General features: G+C 47.6%; 1 protein-coding gene and 1 long non-coding RNA gene across 8 annotated transcripts in view; one reads left to right on the top strand and one right to left on the bottom strand.

Annotated features, from left to right (window-relative positions):
* Positions 1-1,280: 1,280 nt before the first annotated feature.
* On the bottom strand, positions 1,281-4,009 carry LOC118665152. The gene is made up of 2 exons (XR_004970554.1): positions 3,269-4,009; positions 1,281-1,317 (listed from the first exon to the last, which is right to left on the bottom strand). It is a non-coding gene; the product is annotated as an uncharacterized LOC118665152 (long non-coding RNA).
* A 65-nt stretch (positions 4,010-4,074) lies between these two features.
* Positions 4,075-19,928, top strand: part of NAT10 (N-acetyltransferase 10) — a 33,991-nt gene continuing 18,137 nt past the window's right edge. For 2 of the 7 annotated variants that reach the window (XM_036326269.1, XM_036326262.1), the window contains exons 1-11: positions 4,431-4,815; positions 6,527-6,648; positions 7,509-7,600; positions 10,445-10,616; positions 11,959-12,081; positions 13,543-13,604; positions 15,398-15,512; positions 15,602-15,709; positions 16,035-16,168; positions 17,279-17,372; positions 17,517-17,615. In XM_036326269.1, coding sequence (XP_036182162.1) covers positions 4,695-4,815; positions 6,527-6,648; positions 7,509-7,600; positions 10,445-10,616; positions 11,959-12,081; positions 13,543-13,604; positions 15,398-15,512; positions 15,602-15,709; positions 16,035-16,168; positions 17,279-17,372; positions 17,517-17,615 — 1,242 coding nt within the window. In that variant the 5' untranslated portion in view covers positions 4,431-4,694. The other 5 variants (XM_036326266.1, XM_036326264.1, XM_036326268.1 and 2 more) reach the window with 5 other exon arrangements.

Raw genomic sequence — 19,928 nt, 5'->3', positions numbered from 1 at the left:
TGTGGTTGTGGTACATCATATTGGAGGGTTATCTGTTTACATTTGCAAATGAGTATTTATTTTGTTGGCACCTCCCCTTGTGTGCTTTAAAATGACATCTGCCTGGGATGTACCACAACCATATGTTAGGTGTATTTTAGAGGGATTATATAAAATATTCGTGGTTTATTGGGTAATCCCTAGATGTATGCTTACAGTCCTCTATAAAACTAAATTTGCTATCCGTGTAGAAAACAATTTCATGATATTTACAATCAAAATTGAAGTAAATAAGTTCTTTATACAGTGATCTCAATCAGTTCAGAGATGGGATGGGGAGAAACTTTCTAGATTTCAAAGTTCTATGCATTAGTGTAGATGTGAATGTGTAAAGGTGTTTGTTTGTTTATATGTTTTTTAAAGAATTGTTTTTTTGAAATACTGTGTATTTTTTTGGTATTCTACCATTGCAGTGTAAATGTAAAGCGTTTATGCTTCAATTCAGACTATATTTTTAAATTTGTTTTTTTATTGATTTTTATGGAGAGGGAGAGGGATAGAAACATGGATGAGAGAGGAACATCATTGATTGGCTGCTCCTGCACTGCCCCTGCTGATGATGGAGCCTGCAACCTCTTGGTTTCTGGGTTGATGTTCAACCGCTGAGCCACACTGGCTGGGGCCAGACTATATGCTATAAAGGAATTCCTATATAAAGGAATACCTCAGTATGAGGCAGAGAACTTTGTAAAGGTTTCATTAAGATCTGAGTTTTAGTTCTAAGTATTCTGTCTTAATATATTAATATACTTGTCCTGTCTGCAGAAAGCCTTTTGTTTGGTCAAATGCATATATTAGCAGAGTTGCAAGGAAATGATTATCACATGAGTCATTGTAGTTTCTTGGTATAGCAAGACTCCATACATAGAATTTTTGTAAATGCACAGATACAGCCATCTCACATGGATAATGGGACCTTTTTAAAGCTTTAAGGTAGAATGTCATGGATTGCCTCCGTTAGGGCAGTTTAACTTTCAGGTCCTAATATCCTTAAAGAATAGGGAAGAGTTTTTCCTGATCATTGTTATCTTGATACTAAAATAAGTATCCTTTCAATATTCTTTTGATCAGTTAGCTTGTATAGTTGTTTTGCCTCATATATGCAACATGGGAGACTTACCCACTTACAGGAGACATGAGAATGTGTTTTATCAGAAGGCTCATGAACTAAGGTGCTTTGTTGACAACCAATTCATAAAATGTAGAATGGAGTTCAGTAGTCAATCTTCTAATTGTCTTAGGAAATTTGTATTGTTCATTTTATTTTCGATAATATATCTAATTAGGGAGAAATGGGATACAGATAAGCACTGAGTTCAAACCCTTCATTTCATCTTTAAGCTCCTGAATTCCCAACTCACTGAGTTCTTGTTAAGCCTCTTAAGTTTTGTTGACTATATTTAAAAGAGTCGGTATTGCCCTTGCGCTTGTCCCTTCTAAAGAGGTAATGGGGAAGGAAAACCCTCAGGAAACTGAAAGTAAATTGTTAAGGCTCATCTCCACACCTTTTCCAATTTTGAATTCTACAAAAATACTGGAGAAGACTAGTGAATGTTTTAATTACATTAGGTTAAATCATTAAAGTCTGATTCCTTATTGTCCTTGAGTGAAGTCTGCCTTAGTTGTATATACCATTCAGCAAACCTTTAAGATGTCATCCTTACACTTAGGAGAGGAAAAGCTAAAGACATCTCTTTGGTAGCTTTGATTTCTAAGAGGGCAGAACTACAGTATTCTCAACAGGCTTTCAATACTTTTGGCAGCTGCTCTGAAGCCTAATCGTCTCATGCAGAAGACTGGTTGTTTTGAGTTTACATAGTGAAGGTTCACCTAATCTACTAAGCCAATTTTTAGTATTGTGTTATTTGTAAATACTAGTTTTCTTTAAGTCCTGTGTTTATATTAGGAAGCCACGGAACTAAATCTTCATTGAGAAAATGGGGTAGCCTTTGCCAGGCATGCCAAACACTGAGCACTCATGGCGACAAAATCACTGTGGTTCCTTCTTTCACTGAACTGTCTAAAGGTACTGATGTGGCATTGAAGTGTAGCAAATGCCACGATGGAGGAGCATGGTTGATGGTAGATTTTAAGGCCACGACTGATAGGATATAACCTAGTCAAAACCATCAGGCAAGACGTCATTGAAAGGGATGTTGAACTAAGACTTGAAGAATAAGGCAAAGAAGGTGAGAGGAAAGCATGTCCAAAGGTCCAATCTCCAGTGACTGAGAATGCTGTCTGGCTCAAGTGAATACAGAGTTAGTTGAGAGATGGAAGAAGCACACAAGCCACTATAGATGTCTTCATAGTTACATGCCATGTTAAGTTTTATTTTGTAAGAATAGGTGGGGATTATTGAAGATTTTTGAGCTGTGTGTATAGGGGGAAGGATGGTGGGCCTCCTAATAAATGCCATTTTAAAGAACACGCAGTGCAGTGTTGAGAACAAAATGTACGGGTCAAGAGATGCCTGTTAACGTAACTCTTGTACTAAATGGACACAGCGTGGAGGGTGGTGAATGGATTCTACATATTTTATATCTGTACTTCGCTGAGTTCTCTGGGCCTTGGTTACCAAACATCATCTCTAGCTAATATTTTTTCCTAGACCTTTTAATTTCATGATTTTGACACAATTAGCATTTTAGTGTGAAATATGTCTAGGTCCCAAACTCTCAAGACCATTCATACTCAGTGTCTTCATTTGAATGTGGTGAGTATGCTAACTTGATCTCTTGATTAGCCCACATTCATCCAGTTGCTCAGAGCAAATACATCTTGGACATCGTCTTTGATTTCCTTTCATACCCTATACCTAGTCCTTACGCAAATCCACATGGTTCTACCTTGAAAATATATCGAGTCACCTAGCACTTGTGACTATCACGGATACCAGTTTAGAAGTTAGCTACAGTAGCTTGTAATGGTTTTCCCTGCTTGTACTCTTGCTATGGTTTTTGCATAGTGGCCAGAGCGAGACTTTTAGGAGGACAGATTGTCACTTCCCGGTATCCCAAACTGCAGTGGTTTCCTGTCACACCTGGAGTTAAGCCTAAATCTGGCCCACATGCCCATTACCTGGCCTGATCTATCATTTTCTTTTTGCTCACTGGCTGCTTTGCCAAGATTTTCACTTAAGTTTGGGTCTTCACTTCATGTCCACCTCTAAAGCAGTACCTTTAATCACTTTACTCAATGTATAGTTTTAATACCACTTAAAACCTACCGGAAGCTTCACGAGGGGCAGGAACAGTGGTTACTGTCCCTTGTGCCTGGCATGGTGACTTCGTTGAGTAAAGAAACTGGACGGATGGGTGATGGCGCTGACTGCATCGGCTTTAGAAGTGTCTTGATTTGGGGAACGTTTCAGGGAACAAGGGAAACGAGCCCGGCTTCAGACAATGAATTTGAGGTGTCCGAAGAGAAGTATCAAGCAGTTGAATTTGTTAAGTTCAACGACCTGGCCCAACGAAGGCACGGGTGACCCTTGTAGCCATGTGCTTGGGCGAGCTGTGGGAGCTGCACCCGGGAGCTGGCTTTCCGCAGAGCGCCAGCGTTAGGTGGCCGCGGGCCTCGAGGGAGCCGGCGAAGGAGCGGCCGCCGAGGGTGTAAAACAATTCCAGGCTAAGGTCATCGGCGGGGCTGGGTTAAGTGAGATGGACGGAAAAGGTCTGCTGATGGAGTTTCCTCATCTTGTCAGTAAAATGCGAAGGTATTTAAATAAGAGGGTCGGTAAATTACGCAGATTCCTGAAGCCAGAAGGTCTCGCATAACCAGGCTGTTAGGGAAAACCCGGGGCTACTTACCAAGTGGAGTCCCGGACCTGCCCGGCACCAGCTGCCGGCACAGGGCAGCGCCGCGGGCGCGGCATCTGAGGGCAGGTTACCGTACCTGCCGCGCCACAGCCGCCACCGGCAGAGGAGAGAGCCGCGGTCGCCGCCGAGGTGGTAGCCGCCTCCCGGGCCTGACGTCATCACGCAGGGACAGGGCTGAGAAAGGCCCCCTCGGGCACGCGCCGCCTCCCGGCGCCGGCGGGGCGGGGCGGGGCGCGTCGCGGAGCCCGGCGAACGCGGGGGGCGGTCCCTGCGCCGTCCTCGGAAGCTGCTCGGGAGCACGTCCTCCTCCACGTGCTTCCGCCTCGCCGCTATTTGGGATTCGCCAGACTCGGGACGCAGGTACTCCTCGCGGGGCGGCCGGGCTTGGGTGCCGAGGCGGGTGTCCGTGGGCCGGAGGAGACCCTGCCTCTGCCCGGCCCGGCGCTCCTGGATGACAGGAGCCTCCTCCCCAACAGGCAGCCACGGCGCGCTTCTCGGGGGCTGCCGGGCTCGCTCTCCACCTGCTGGGAACCTCTGGCCGGGGGAGTCGAGGTGATGGGGTGGGGGAGTCGAGGTGATCGGGTGGGGCAGCCCGTCGGCCTCCGCGGACCCGCCCACAGGCCCTGACGCCCGCACGGGCGGACCTGGTTGCCGCGCTGGGCGCTGAGCGGAGGCAGTGTGAGTCCACGACCTCCCACGCTTAGCTGCTCGCCGGTGCTCAGTCATTTCATGCTCCGCGCTCAGCAGTCGCATTCGGGACTTGGACTTGTTTACTAGCGCTCCTTGAAGGTGCCTGGCATATGGATGCCATGTGTATGTCAGACGACAGATGAGTGAATGAAAAATAATCACCTTTTCCTCCTCCAAGGCCTTCCTCCGCCATTAAGCCTTTCATGGCAACAGCAATCTCAGACTTTAATCAGAAGTCAAGACTTTGGTACTGTTCTGGGCCTCCCAGGTAACGAGCAAAAAGCAGTCCCAATAACTATTATTGATGGATTTTAATGGGGTCGTTATGTGGCCCGCAACTCAGCCGTCCAGATGGGCAGGTTAGAAAAACTGGAATGACCTCAGGCTTCCGAGTCAGGCAGGCAGACCTGAGTGTGCGTCCTGTCGCCACAGCTTTTCTTCCTTGGGATACTTGCTCCGTTCCTTGTAAACTGGGAACCACTGATTGCGACATAGTGTTTACAGTAAAATAGAGCCGCTAATGTCTCTGTTTGGATTGGGGAATTACAAGGACAGTAAAGGCATGGTTAAGGTTCCATTAATGAGCTTTACATTTAGAATGTAGCAGACACGGGAGTTTCTAAGTAACATTTAAAATTTCATGTTATAAATGTGATTAACATATCCGATGTTTCTTTGGTGTATTTATTATGGTAATGATGTGATATTTTATTATATGTAATTACAGTAACTTTTGAGGTCTGCCTGGCATGTGCATTTTAAAAAGCAAAACTCAAAAAAAAAAGAACAAAATAAGAATCACCAGCAATCGCAAATTTAGAAATAGCTACTTTATGTTTTGGTGTTTTCTCCCAGTCTTTTTCTTTCTTCTCTCTTTTTTAAAAATAATGCTTTTATTTATCGATTTCAGAGAGGAAAGGAGAGGGGAAGAGAGATAGAAACATGAATGATGAGAATCATTGATCAGCTGCCTCCTGCATGCCTCCCACTGGTCAAGCCTTAAGCAGCAACCCTGGGCCTGTTTTCTGACTGGGAATCCAACCGTGACCTCTTGGTTCAACCACTGAACTACACTGGCTAGGCATTTTTTACCCCCTCTATGTATTATGTATATGCATAAAAAACCCAGTATCATACTTAATCCTGCCATGTTATTCTGTCATGAGAATCTATATCCATATCTATAATAATAAAAGCTTAATATGCTAATTAGACCAGGCATCCTTCTGGCTATCCTTCAGGACGACTTTCCAGACAAAGCTGGGGCTGTGAGGGAAGCCCGGGTCCCGTGAGCTGGAGGGAAGCCGGTGCCCGCAGCCAGGGGAAGGAAGGCCTGATCTTGCACAAATTTCATGCATTGGGCCTCTAGTTTGTAGATAATTAATGATTTTGAAAAAGTTTTATTGAAAACTGCTTTATTATATCCCATAGATATACCATTATATAGTATAGCCACTATTTTTTTGAACATTGTTTTTGATTTTTAAAAATATATATTTTTATTGATTTCAGAGAGAGGAAGGGAGAGGTAGAGTTAGAAACATCAATGATGAGAGAGAATCATTGATTGCCTGCCTCCTGCACACCCCCACTGGGGATCTAGCCTGCAACCCAGGCATGTACCCCAGTAGACTGGAGTTGAACCTGGGACCCTTCAGTCCGCAGGCAAACACTCTATCCACTGAGCCAAACCAGCTAGGGCTGTTTCTGATTTTTTAAAATGCTCCATCATATACTTGTAAATTACAGCTTTCCTGTTGATTTCCACGTTGAGGGAACATTTTCTTCACCTCCCAAGCCTCAGTTTCCTAATTTTAAAAAAATGAGGGTGATGTCTTCGCTAGAGAGTTGTTTGAGGGTTAAGATGTTACCTATAAATGTGCCTAGTACAGTCCCTGGCCCCACGGGAGGTAGCAGCTAATGTTCCTCACCCAGAATCTGGTGCTCATGCCAGTGTGCTTCCTTCCATTCTGTTTTAGTGATAGTACTCACCATGCATCGGAAGAAAGTAGATAACCGAATCCGGATTCTCATAGAGAATGGGGTAGCTGAGCGGCAAAGGTCTCTCTTTGTTGTGGTTGGAGATCGAGGAAAAGATCAGGTAAGACCTGGTACATGCTTCTGACTTGCTGTGCAGTCCCCAAGAGTCAGCATGTTACAGGCCCTCTGGGGTTTTAGCACACAGTGACATTAAGGTCCCTTGACTTTCTTTAAAAAAAGTTTTTTTGTTGATTTCAGAGAGGAATGGGGAGGGATAGAGATAGAGACATCAATGATGAGAGACAATCATTGATCAGCTGCCTCCTGCACACCCACACTGGGGATTGAGCCCGCAACCCGGGCATGTGACCTGACCAAAAATCGAACCCTGACCTCCTGGTTCATAGGTTGATATTCAACCACTGAGCCACACTGGTCCGGCTTGATTGGTTTTCTTTCTTTTTTTTTTAAATATATTTTTTATTGATTTCAGAGAGGAAGGGAGAGGGAGAGAGAGATAGAAACATCAATGAGAGAGAATCATTGACCGGCTGCCTCCTACACGCCCCCTACTGGGGATCGAGCCCGCAACCCAGGCATGTGCCCTTGACTGCAATTGAACCCGTGACGCTTAGGTCCACAGGCCAATGCTCTATCCACTGAGACAAACTGGCTAGGGGCTTGACTGGTTTTCTTTAAAACGCCAACTGGGGAATCTTTCTTTATTTGTAAGTGATGAATACTCTATAGTTAGAATTATTAGCAGACAGGTTAACGACTTTAGATGCTTTGGGTGATGGACTGAGCACAAGGTTAAGGGTGTGAGGCTTCTAGTCCTATCTTGAGCACTACTTGCCTTGTGACCTTGGGCACTTCCCTGGCCCTCAGTTTAGTTTCCACGTCTGTCAAATGAGGTCTTGGACCCGGCAGACTCAAAGGTCACTTTTGGTTCTGAGATTCTGTGACTTTTTCCTTTGGCAGGTGGTCATACTCCATCACATGTTGTCCAAAGCAACCGTGAAGGCTCGGCCTTCGGTGCTGTGGTGTTACAAGAAAGAGCTGGGCTTTAGCAGGTAAGCTCGGCCCTTTGAGTGCCCGGTGCTCCTTACGATTCCTGCTCCTTAGTTAAGTGCCAGGAAATGATTTCTTTACTTTTTTTTTTGAGCCTTTTGATTGTTTCTATTACTCAAAAAAGCTCCATTTTTAAAATTTATTTAGCTTTCTGACTCTGCTTGTGCCTTCAACACTTTCACAACGATTTTCTGCTCCTCAGTAAGGAAAGCACGCTTGATCCTGTCACGGACGCATTTAGCACACGTGGATCCACCGCAGACCCTGCTGACGTGCTTTTCGTGTTAGACAGCCCCATTAGAACGTTAGGGCTCACGGCACGCACCACATGCAGACGTTGGTGCTTTCCCAACCTTCTTGGCGTAAAGTAAACATTGTGTTACAGCCTCGTTTTGTTAGAGGCTGTCTTGTCGGACAGCCTCCGACGGTGTGTCAAATGCTGGACCATGGTGAGTACCTGAAGTCACCATCCTCGGGAGAGCAGGAAATGATTTCTTGAGTTTTACTGGGATTGTTAGTGGAGGTGCTGTCTCTGAGGACATTTCCAACTAGAGAAAATACTAGAGCTGGTGTCTGCCTTCATTCCTGACAATAAGTTTCAAATCATTTTCATGCTCTTTTAAGTCCCCAGTGCAGATCCTTACTTTCTGCATGTGATTTTTCTTCCTACTTTCCTAAGCCCATGTAATGCAAGCTCCCTTAATTGCCTTTTCTTACCTCAATTTTTCGCTCTCCCTCTTCCTTCCCTTTTGCTTCTAAGGGTGTCCCTCATCCCATGTTTAAAGCAAACCCCTTGGTCTACTCTGGATCTCTTCTCACACTGCTCTCCGGACCGGCACTTCGTTTCCTCTCCTGGACACTCTATCCCCCTTTGAAACTTTCTCCTTTTTCCTGTTAAACATGCTCAGCTTTCTCCATTATATACATAAAAAAAGCTACATACCCAGCTTTATCCCTCGGTTTAGCATTTTTTCTCATTCTTATTGCCAAACAGCTTGAAACAGAGCCTGTTGCACTTCCTGGCCACCCTTGTGATCAAATTGTGCTCTTGGATATCATTGATGACCCGATGCCCAATGCGATACGTTTCTTCCTCCTCCTCCTTCTTTTCAGAGCTCTTCCTCCACTAGTTTACTGCTGTATTTGACCTGGTACTGCCTAATCTTGTTTTTTTGAAGCTGTGAACTTAAGACTTGGGGCCGTAAATAGCAGACCTCCAGCACAAACACACTTAGGTACCAAGGGAGTGTATTGGAGAAGAGGGGACAGCTCATGACCCTCAGGGGATGAGACCTCTGCTCTGCTTCGGGCTGGAGAGCCACAGTGCTCCCAGTCTTTGCTCATTCTCTCATCTCTGCATGTCTGCTCTGTTTTTCCCACTTTAGCTCAGCTTTCTTTTTTCTTTCTTTAAAAAATGTTTATCTTGATTTGAGAGAGAGAGAGAGAGAGAGAAACATTGATTGGCTGCCTCCTGCATGCCCCCTACTAGGAAGCAAGCCTGAAACCTGGGCCTGTGTCTTGACTCGGAATCAAACCTGCAAACCTCTTGGTGCATGGGACAGCGCTCAACTAACTGAGCCACGCTGTCCAGGGCAGCTTTCTGTTTTCTGTTGTCCCTGTTGCAGACACAGACTTGAGTTTTATATGTAGAATCAGTCTTTCTCCCTAATTCTTGTGGAAAGACCCCGCTCCCCCCAGCCACAGGCAGGGGAGGTGGGTCGGTTACCTAGTAGAAACTTGGCAGTTCTACCAACAGCTCTGTGTGTGGAGGAGTCCGGGGTGCAGAATGCTGTCACTTGGCAGATAACCTCAGAAATGCCCTTCTTTTCTTACTCAGACCACCTTCCTGTGCTCGTCTCTTCCCTTTGATCTTTTTTTAAAAAAATATATTTTATTGATTTTTTACAGAGAGGAAGGGAGAGGGATAGAGAGTTAGAAACATCGATGAGAGAGAAACATCGATCAGCTGCCTCCTGCACACCCCGTACTGGGGATGTGCCCGCAACCAAGGTACATGCCCTTGACCAGAATCGAACCTGGGACCCTTGAGTCCGCAGGCTGACGCTCTATCCACTGAGCCAAACCGGTTAGGGCCCTTTGATCTTATTTTCTCCTGTGCTGAGCCCAGCCAGCATGTGTGATTCCGTCCTTGGGCCTCTTCCTTTATTCCCAAATCTGTTTGTCTGATGCTGACTCTGAAGTCCTGTCTCCAGCTCTGGCTGCTCTCTGCTGTGGTGGAACTTCCTGCCTTCGCACCTGCTGCCTCCTCTGCCCCGGGCGCCACCGCTGCCTCTGCCATCGCCCGGGAATGCGCCACACCTCTCAGGGCTGCCCCCTTCCCGGAGCTTTTCCTCGGTCCCGCAGCCCCGCCTCTTCAGCGCCTGTCTCCTCTTGCACTGCCTGTCCCCCTGACAGTGTTGTCTTCGGTTAGAACTGCCCTTGGGGACTTGCTCCCACGGTGTGGGAAGGAAGTGATGGGTTCATTCAGGAAAGCTGAAGACATGAGCCGGCCCTCACCACGCCTTCCCAGGTGTTGTGGGGAGGGCAGCCTGTAGCTGAAGCAGTAACGAGGCCACTGAGGTTGGTTTCAAGCTCTGGCTCTGGCCAAAAGGTTTCGGTGCTCTCACCGCCGTGCTTTTAAAGTGACAGAGCAGGACGGCCGAGTTCACACACAGGCTTGCCTCTGTCTCCCTCCGAAGCCCAGCTTCTAAACCGCTCTGCTGCAGTGCCCCCCCCGGATTTCCAGGTTCCCTCCCAGCTCTGAGGGTCTAAGCCCGTGATCATTCGCTCCCAATTCTCTAGCCCCTCTGGTTAACTGGCTCTCCTGGGGTGGGGGGTGATTGCAGTCACCGGAAGAAAAGAATGCGTCAGCTACAGAAAAAAATAAAGAACGGAACACTGAACATAAAGCAAGACGACCCCTTTGAACTCTTTGTCGCCGCCACAAACATTCGCTACTGCTACTACAACGAGACCCACAAGATCCTGGGCAATACCTTCGGCATGTGTGTTCTCCAGGTGGGTGGCATCCTCCGGCCTGGCCTGGAGGCAGCATGGGGGGTGGGGGCTGCCTGGTTCCCCAGGAGGGCAGTGGGCAGCAAGAGAGAAGATTCACACGAACCCTCCTCCCCCAAGTATTATCAGCGGAACACTTGGCCACTTTCAAACAAACGATAATTCATCCCGTATTAAGAGAACAGTTTCTACTTAAAGTGGCACTTGTCTAGTGATTCCAAAACTGGCAGTGATATTCTGTCACAACTGATTCTAACAGGCTAAACTGATAAAGAAAGCCCTGTGACCTTCAAGTGACTCCAGGTCTTTATGGGAAATAACTGAAAATTTTGGTGACAAGTTGGACTTGTTTTAACCAACTGGGTACAGACGTGTGCGCTCATGTCCTGTCCAGAGTGCTTGACTGGCATAACCCCCACCAACTCTCTCCTGCCCCTTCTAGTCCTTAAACTCCCCTACACACACACACACACACACACACACACACACACACACACACACACACACAAACTCCCTGGTGAATTTCTTCACTGGTATGTTTTATTTTGTCTGGCAAGTTAATAGACTGTTTCACATTTGTCTTTGTTTTGAGCTCTCATGGTCTTTGTTTTATTCTTTGATTCACATGCACAAAAAAGACATGGAAGCACAAATCCCCACATTTTGGTATCTATTTGTTTACAAGTACTATTATGATTACATACATTATAAAGCAGACCTTACAAAATATAAACTAAGAAAATCATGACTAGAAGTTCTAATTTCCCCCCCTCTGCCTTCCAGTGGGTTGTGCCACCCATTGCTGGCTGGCATCCCACCTTGGAGGCCAGGAAAAAGCATTTTGCCTCATACTCTCTTGATTACTGACCCATAGGGAGTGTTAAGCTCACCACTGTTACAGTGTTACCAGTGGCAGTGACTATGGCTCCTTTAAGCAATGGCTCCCCCATGTGGTGTAGTTGAGTTTTGTCAGTTACAGTTTCCATCTATAAACATCAAAATGAATGTGAGATGTTTCTGAAATTCAAGTTTGAATCAGTGAAGACTGGAGGATGGCTGTCCAAAATGTATGTTATCAGAGATTATTAGAAACACTTTTGACATATAAAACCAGGTATCCCTATTCTCCAGGGCTGGGCTCTCTTCTGTGGTCCCCCTAAGTAAGGGTAAGGGTGTGTGTGTGTGTGTGTGTGTGTGTGTGTGTGTGTGTGTCGGTGAGTTGAGTGAGGGGTGTGATCCTGAGCCTGTACTCTGAAGCCCTCCTCCTACTTTAGCACCTGGCCCTTGGTTAAGCTTCCGTGTGGGTACACTCTGCATGACCAGCCCTTTCTAAAATCTCTTCCAGGATTTTGAAGCTTTAACTCCAAACTTGCTGGCCAGGACTGTAGAAACAGTGGAAGGTGGTGGGCTGGTGGTTATTCTCCTACGGACCATGAACTCCCTCAAGCAGTTATACACGATGACCATGGTAAGTGTCTGTTTTGTAATCGTGGAGGGTTCAAATCAGTCATTTTTACTGTAGACCACTTTGAAGAATTCCTGTTGAGCAGCTAACTCCAGTCTCTGAATTTTGCATTTGCTGCTGGGCATTTGCAAATTCTATTCCAGTGAGATTCAGAGGCAATGCAGCTGTCAGAGAGTTAAATTTCTGAAATAGTAATAGCAGACTCATGCCAGTGACTAAATCTGTGTGTTGCAAAAAAGGGAGCTGTGGACAGAGTTCTTCACTGGCCCTTATCCTAGTGGAGAATGAAGGACCATTTGCCAGTCCCCCCTCCCCCCCCCCCCCCCCCCCGCCTTGTTAACAAGAACTTTGACTCTGGGAGGGGTAGTTTACTCCCAAAGCAGAGGACGTGGTGGTGGTGGGGGGGGGGATACGTCTCATCGGATGCCACGTGGGTGTTCCGAGCAGCAGGTTTGGAGTCCTGTTCACTGCCCAGCTGTTCGGAAATGGTGTTAGGATTGGCCTCAGGGTTTTGTGAGCTGCATTCATCCGGTGAAATGGACTTTGTGCAAATCGTAGTACCTGCTTCCTATCACCACTTCTCCTCCCTTACTTGTCACTATAGCCCCTCTGGCCGCCTTGAAAGTCCTCAGACATGCCCAGCACACTCTCACCTCCAGGCCTTTGCACTTGCTGTTCCCAGGCGATGTCTGCATGGCTCACTTCCTCACTCCTTCAGGTCCCTGCTCAAATATCACCTCCTCAGTGTGGTCTCTTCTCACACCCTGTTGAGAATAGGGGGTTTTGTCAGTCCTCCTTTAACCTGCGTTCTTTGTCTTTAAACTGCATAAGAGCAGGGCCTTCGTTTTCTTCCTGGAAGAGTGCCTGGTCTGTAGTAAGCACTCATTAAATATTTGTGAATGAACAAATCACTCTGTGCCCACTTACTTGGCTGCCTGCTTATCACCTTAGAGGCCCTTCCCTTACTACCCCATTAAGTAGTATCCCCCGCCCCCTTTTGCTATCATTGCACCCTGTTTGCTCATTTGTAGCGTTTGCCAAAACTTGTATCTGTTTGCTCATTTGTCTCCCTCCAATCATGGGCTGTAAGCTCCAGAACAGAGGTCATGCTTTACTAAACACTAGTGTGTGCCCAGCATGTCTGGCCATGGCTGGCATTGTTCGTATGTATTTTTAGTGAACGAATGGATACATTTTTTGATGCTGGATAAAATGTGGACAGGGTCAGAGATGAGGTGAGGGGCAGTTTGTTGGAATAAGGAGCATGGCGCTTGGTGTCTGATCCCAGTTCCAGCAGAGAGCTTTGGCCAGTTCAGCGCAGCGGGCTCTGGAGAAGTGGGTTTGGTTTCCAGCAGCATCGCCGGCGCCTCCTTTCGCCCAGGGCTGCTCGACGGAGCTTCTTCCCGTGTGGACCCTGCGCCTCGGCCTCTGCGGATGCCGTTGTTAATGGATGTTCTCTCCTAGGACGTGCATTCAAGATACAGGACGGAGGCTCATCAGGACGTGGTGGGAAGGTTTAATGAGAGGTAGGTCTTTCGCATATTTCTCAGGCCTCTATTGTGGGGAGCCACCGTGGGAGGGATGTTTTATCTTGGACCCAACTGAGAGATGGGCTTCTGTCTGAGGGGAGGTGGTACCGGAGCCCAAATGGTGAGACTTTGGACAGCAGCAGCCGTGAAACTAACGGAAAGCAGTGCAAGCGAGTGCGAAGCTGGGCCAGGAGGCCTGGATTCTGTCTCGCTCCGGCCGTCACCGAGTCCCTCTCCCTCTCCCCCTCTCCAGCTCTTAGCTAGCTCATCTGTCAAAGGGGTAATCTGTCTGGGTCACTGTTTCCCGAAATGCGTTTTGCAGAACACTAGTGTTTGTTTTTTTTAATTTTATTGATTTCAGAGAGGAAGGGAGAGGGAGAGTTAGAAACATCAATGATGAGAGAGAATCACTGATTGCCTGCCTCTTGCATGCCCCCTACTGGGATCGAGCCTGCAACCGGGGCATGTGCCCTTGACCAGAATCGAACCCAAGACCCTTGAGTCCACAGGCCGAGGCTCTATCCACTGAGCCAAACCAGCCAGGGTGAACACTGGTGTTTTGAGAGGGACCTTCTGACAAAGGGTTTTGTGGCCCAGTATGTCTGGGGAGTGCTCACACTGCTTCTCCTTTATGAAGAGTCACATTAGCCTGTTGTAGCCTCGCAAAGTCTTGCAGCAGCAGGGACCTGTTTAACGGATGCTTTCCCACGTTTATTTGGCCACAGGGCCCTTTTACAGGGAACACCAGTTAGCAGCCCGTGAAACACCTTGAGAAACACGGTGGCCCCGAGCAGTAGTTCTCAACCAAGCAGTCGTTCCCAAAGCCGTTTTGCCCGGGGGGGATTTGGCAACGCCTGGAGCCATTTTGATTGTCATTTCTTGGGGGAGGGGGGTGTGGTAGAGGTGCTACTGGCATCTAGAGGGTAGAGGCCAGGGATGCTGCTAAACAGCTTAAAAGCCACAGAGCAGCAAAGAATGATCTGGTCTAAAATGTCAGTAGTGCTGAGGTTGAGAAATCCTGGCCTCGAACCCCGGGGCCTCCTGAGACTGACTCCTAGGAGGACAGGAAGTTATGCTGTGCTCCCCCAAAGCCTGTGAAAGTAGCGCGTGAGGCCTTTTTCTTGCGTTTGTGGGAGAAGTTTCAGTTTCATAGCCAAGCACGTGTTTTCCTACATGCAGGAATGTTTAGTTCTGTTTCTTAAGGGAGCTTCCTGTCTTCCCTTTTCTTTATTTTTTCCTCCTGTGACAGCAGGTAAATCCATTTGTGCATGTTTCTCTGTGAGCGGTGAGCACAGGGCGGTGGGTTTGGAGGACCCCATTTAAGGGAGCCCTGGGACACCATGGTGTTAAAGGGTGAGGGGATGTGGGAAGGGCCAAATGGCACAGGGAACGGTGGCGGCTGTGCACAGAGGAATGCTTGTAAGCAGTCTCGAGAGAGAGTTCTCGGCTTTCTCTGCTGCAGGAAGCGTGTTCAGGCCCTGGCTGGTGTGGCTCAGTTGGTTGGGCCAAAGGGTTGTCAGTTGATCCCAGCTGGGTACATGGCCAGGTTGCAGGCTCAATCCCCAGGGGCATGCAGGGGCAGCTGATCGATGTTTATCTCTCTGCCTCTCCGAAAATCAATTAAGAAAATAAGAAGTATGTTCAGGTGCCCTGGAGAGGAGCTCTCTTCCCATTGCTCTCTGACTGGGTTTTGACTTTCTCAGATCCTGGTGCCAAATGAATAGCCACACTTTGCTGTGTAGACATTGTCCTCTCCCCCCAGCACCTCACTGTGGTGGTTTGCTCCTCAGGTTTATTCTTTCTCTGGCCTCCTGTAAGAAGTGTCTCGTCATTGATGACCAGCTCAACATCCTGCCCATCTCCTCCCACGCAGCCAGTATTGAGGCCCTCCCTCCCCAGGCCCCGGTGAGTAGGCCAGGGTCTGAGAATCTGGGGAGGCCGCCTTGTCTGTCAAACTCTCCTGGGGCAGCGGCAAACCTTGTCTCCTCTGGTAGGATGAGAGTCTCGGTCCTTCTGATCTGGAGCTGAAGGAGCTGAAGGAGAGCTTGCAGGACACGCAGCCTGTGGGCGTGTTGGTGGACTGCTGCAGAACCCTAGACCAGGTGCGTGGCATCCAGACGTTCCCTGTCCCAGAATAATTAGCACAGAGGGTAACTAATTCGCAGAAAGCAACACGCCAAGTCAAGGCCTGGCTCTTTCCTGGGGAAGGCGCTTTCTCTTGCTCAGACTCAGCAGGGCTGTTCCGTCTTGTCTGGGTTCACAACAGAAGTCCGGGGTTACTCTGTCCCCGGCCCCCCAGGAACAGTTCAGGCCTGTGAGAACTGCCCCCTTTTATTTGGCCTTGGCATCCGCCTGATTCTGCAGGGGCTGGGGGTTGATGGCTGGAACTCCGCCTTTCTCAGCTCACCTAATGCTGTCTTTCCACAGGCCAAAGCCGTCCTGAAATTCATCGAGGGGATCTCTGAAAAGACCCTGAGGAGTACCGTGGCCCTCACGGCTGCCCGAGGGAGGGGGAAATCGGCAGCCCTGGGACTGGCTATTGCTGGGGCAGTGGCTTTTGGGTAAGGGCGCCCGAGTCCCCACCTTTAGGAACTCTGGGCTCCGGGGAGCAGTGTGCGGGTTAGGTAGGGCTCAGCGGGCTCCTGCCTGGAAACAGCAGCACATTCCCCGACTCTCAGGCGCAAACACACATGTGCAGGCAGACACAGACACACTCCAGGGCCTCTGTGGTCACTTTAAAGTTGAACAAACAGTAAAGCAAAGGACTGCTGGTAAGAAACTTTAAACTTCCCAGGACATGAGAATGTGCATGACCAGCGTTGCTGACTGAGGAAAGTACAGGTTTGACATTTTAATGATTTTGATCAATAGAGGATCTTGTTTGCTTCTGAGGAGCTGCCTTGCGTGTGATGTTACTTCTGTCTTTTGCCCTGAGTGGGAGGTTCATGCAGCTGCCAGCAGAGTACCTGCTTCCGGCTTCACAGACATCAGCAGTGGACCTAGGAGACTGTGTTCTCCGAACGCACCATCTTCTGTGGTGCTCCCAGTCGCCCTGAGCGTGATATAGATGGAGAAACGTCCCAGTGGCTGCCAAGATCCTGAGCAAGTCAGAGCCAGCAGCCCTGGGCTGAACTCAGCTCCCGACTCCGAGTCCTTTGTTCCTCTTGCTGCTCCCAGGGTACCAGTCGGCCCCGTAGTTGTTAGCACCTGTACAGCCACAGGACACCCTCAGGTGTGCTGCGGCCTCGGCCCGAGTGCCAGTGCAGCTCTCTGGCCTCCCAGTTGGCAACGCTCTCAGCACAGCTAGTGGTCAGTGTGGTGCCGCCCCTCTCACCCCAGGGCATGGACCGGGAGGGGTTGCAGTCTGAGGGATTGTCCGCACAGCGCCTCTTAGTGCGTTTTCACGTGGCGTTAGCTAATTGCGGGACATGCTGCCTTCAGACTTCGTGGTTTCCTTCGTTTGGGAGGAAAAAATCCTCATGTCCGGAGTTGCTTTACTTTCCTCCTGATTCTCCCTCCCGGCCACCCCCACCTCCCACCCCATCTCCATCATTGTTTGATTATTACCTGTGTGACGTGGGCAAACGAAAATGTGTTCTTTTTTTCTTAAGTTCCCCAAACAGTTCTTAGATTTCCTAATTACTTCAATGCCTTCTTCTTTTGTTCCCTAGGTACTCCAATATCTTTGTTACCTCCCCAAGCCCCGATAACCTCCACACTCTGTTTGAGTTTGTATTTAAAGGATTTGACGCGCTACAGTATCAGGTAGGAAGTCAGGATAAGAATGAATTTGGGCTGAGTGCTGAGTTTAAATCCAGGGGAGTCTTTAGAATGCATGCTTCTTTCTTACGGTTCCATTTCTAAAGCTTGTTCCCGACGCTTGTCGTTGGTTTCACTCTTCCCCATCAGGAGCATCTGGATTATGAGATCATTCAGTCTTTAAATCCCGAATTCAACAAAGCAGTGATCAGAGTGAACGTATTCCGAGAACACAGGCAGACCGTTCAGGTGAGGCTCGCTCCCCAACTCTGCTGTGTGGGGGTGCCCTGCTGGCTTCAGTGGCTCCAAGGTGTTTTCTGGTATAGTCACTTTATGTCCTGGGTAACCGCATGTCTTTTAGACGGTTGTTGTTTTAGGATAAACCTGTTGCAGATTTTTAGCCTCTTCTAAAGAAAAACATTCAAACAAACTAACGCAGTGGTTCTCAACCTTGGCTGCACATTAGAATCACCTGGGAATCTTTTTAAAACCTGGTTTCTGGGCCTCATCCTCTGGAAATTCTGTTTCTTTGTCATGGGGTGGGGCCACAACATTAGTAACAAAGAAACAATTTCCGGAGGATGAGGCCCAGAAATCAGGATTTTAAAAAGATTCCCAGGTGATTCTAATGTGCAGCCAAGGTTGAGAACCACTGGACTAATATATGTATGTAGCCAGATTGGAAAGTTGCAGTTTGACCCATGAAAATTGAGTGAGTGGGATGGAGATGCTGATCTGCTGAAAGAAGTACAATTGTTCTGACAACAGTTCTGATTTTGCTTCGTTACAGCAGATTTTGAAATGGTGCATCAGTAGCTAGAACAGCAACCTTACCATTTCAAAGAAAAAGAACTTTGCAAAAATGGACTCTGAGTCTTAGTGAGTGGCCTATTTTCCCTTTTAAACTGTTTCACTGAAAGCTCTATAAACCTCCAGGGCTTTGCAAGCCTGAATGGTCGGAACTTGTCTGGAGGCCGCAGTTTTGTTAAATCGTAGGGAAGCATCAGTGTGACTGGCTTGCAGAACGGATGGAGGCCCATAGGCTCCTGGTGGAGGAGGTTCTTTGGTTATCGCTGGGGTTGGGTGGGTGGGAAGCAGGCAGGCAAACTTGGCAGTTTATGCCCTTGACCTTTCTGCCTGTTAGGGAGCTATGCCCGTGAAGGAGGCATGCCTTTTTAAAAAAATATATTTTATTGATTTTAGAGAGGAAGGGAGAGGGAGATAGAAACATCAATGATGAGAGAGAAGCATTGATTGGCTGCCTCCTGGACGCCCCCTACTGGGGATCGAGCCGGCAACCCAGTCATATGCCCTTGGGCAGGGACCCTTCAGTCCGCAGGCCAATGCTCTATCCACTGAGCCAAACCAGCTGGCTGGCATGCCTTTTTATCAGAGTCCAGATCATAAATGATGTTAAGTGTTTCTGCCTTTTACCTAAGGATCTTAATTTTTTCGTAGAAGGTCTTTTTCTAGAATCTCTCATTCTGTACATTTCTTCCCATTTTGCCTGATTCCCTTAGCTGAGAGGAGGAAAGACTGATGTTGGGGTGGAGGACGGGCTGCAGGCAATGAAAATGCAGAGCCCTGTTAAAACTGAAGAAAAACACACAAACCAAAGAAGGAAAACCTCTCCCTGAAATGCCCTGGCTCAGCCCTTGCCGGTCCTTGGATTTTTAATCACAGACCCTCTTGCGTTACCAGAGACCTTTGTCTCCAGACTGGAGTTTAAACACAGAATTGGTGACCTAACTTTATGAGGCTCCATTTACTTCCCTGTGAGGCCTCCTCCTTTGTGCTGGAAATTGGGGAAAAAACCCACAAAAAACAAAAACACCAAAAGACAAAAAAACAAAAAACCAACCCACAAAGAATATTAGATTTAAGTCTGCTATGCCTCCTCTAGGGTACTGCTTTCTGCCTTTACGAATCCAAGACATGGGGCCCTGTTGGGGATGTGTATCCTGCTATTAGAAATGAGTGGGGTCACTGCCTCCCTGACCCGTCAACTTGTCATCTTCGAGCCAAGCAGTTACCGAATGTTACTTGTAATGAAATACCTCAGACGTACAGAAAAACACGGAGACCAACATAACACTGAGATGCCCGGCAATCCGGCTTAAGAAATGTTGACGGTTTCCTGTTTGCTGTGTTTGTTTCATATTTTAAAAAGCCATTTATATATATATTTTTAAAGATCTAAAACATCACAGACATAGTTGATGTCCCTCTTGTACCCCTCCCCCTCCCGTTCTCTTCTGTCTCGCCCCTTAGTGACTATTCTGAGACTGGTGTGTTTCCTTTCAATTCATGTGTTTATACTTTACTACATAATTATGTATCCATAAATGGTAACATGCTATACTTGTCCTTTTTCAGCTTGCCTTTTTTACTCAACATTTGTTTTTAAGATTTGTCCAGATCGAAGCTTGTAGGTCTGGTTGATGTTAAGCACTGTGTGTATACACTGCAGTTTATTTATGTTTCTACAAGTGGGATGGTTGGGTTTTAGGGGTTATGTAGCTTTCCAGCTTTCTTGGATTTTGCCAAATTCTTCTTTAAATT

The sequence above is a fragment of the Myotis myotis genome, unplaced genomic scaffold (assembly GCF_014108235.1).
Source record: "Myotis myotis isolate mMyoMyo1 unplaced genomic scaffold, mMyoMyo1.p scaffold_m19_p_10, whole genome shotgun sequence".
NCBI lineage: Eukaryota > Metazoa > Chordata > Mammalia > Chiroptera > Vespertilionidae > Myotis > Myotis myotis.
Note: the sequence above shows the minus strand (reverse complement) of the source record. Positions and strands in the feature narration are given on the sequence as shown.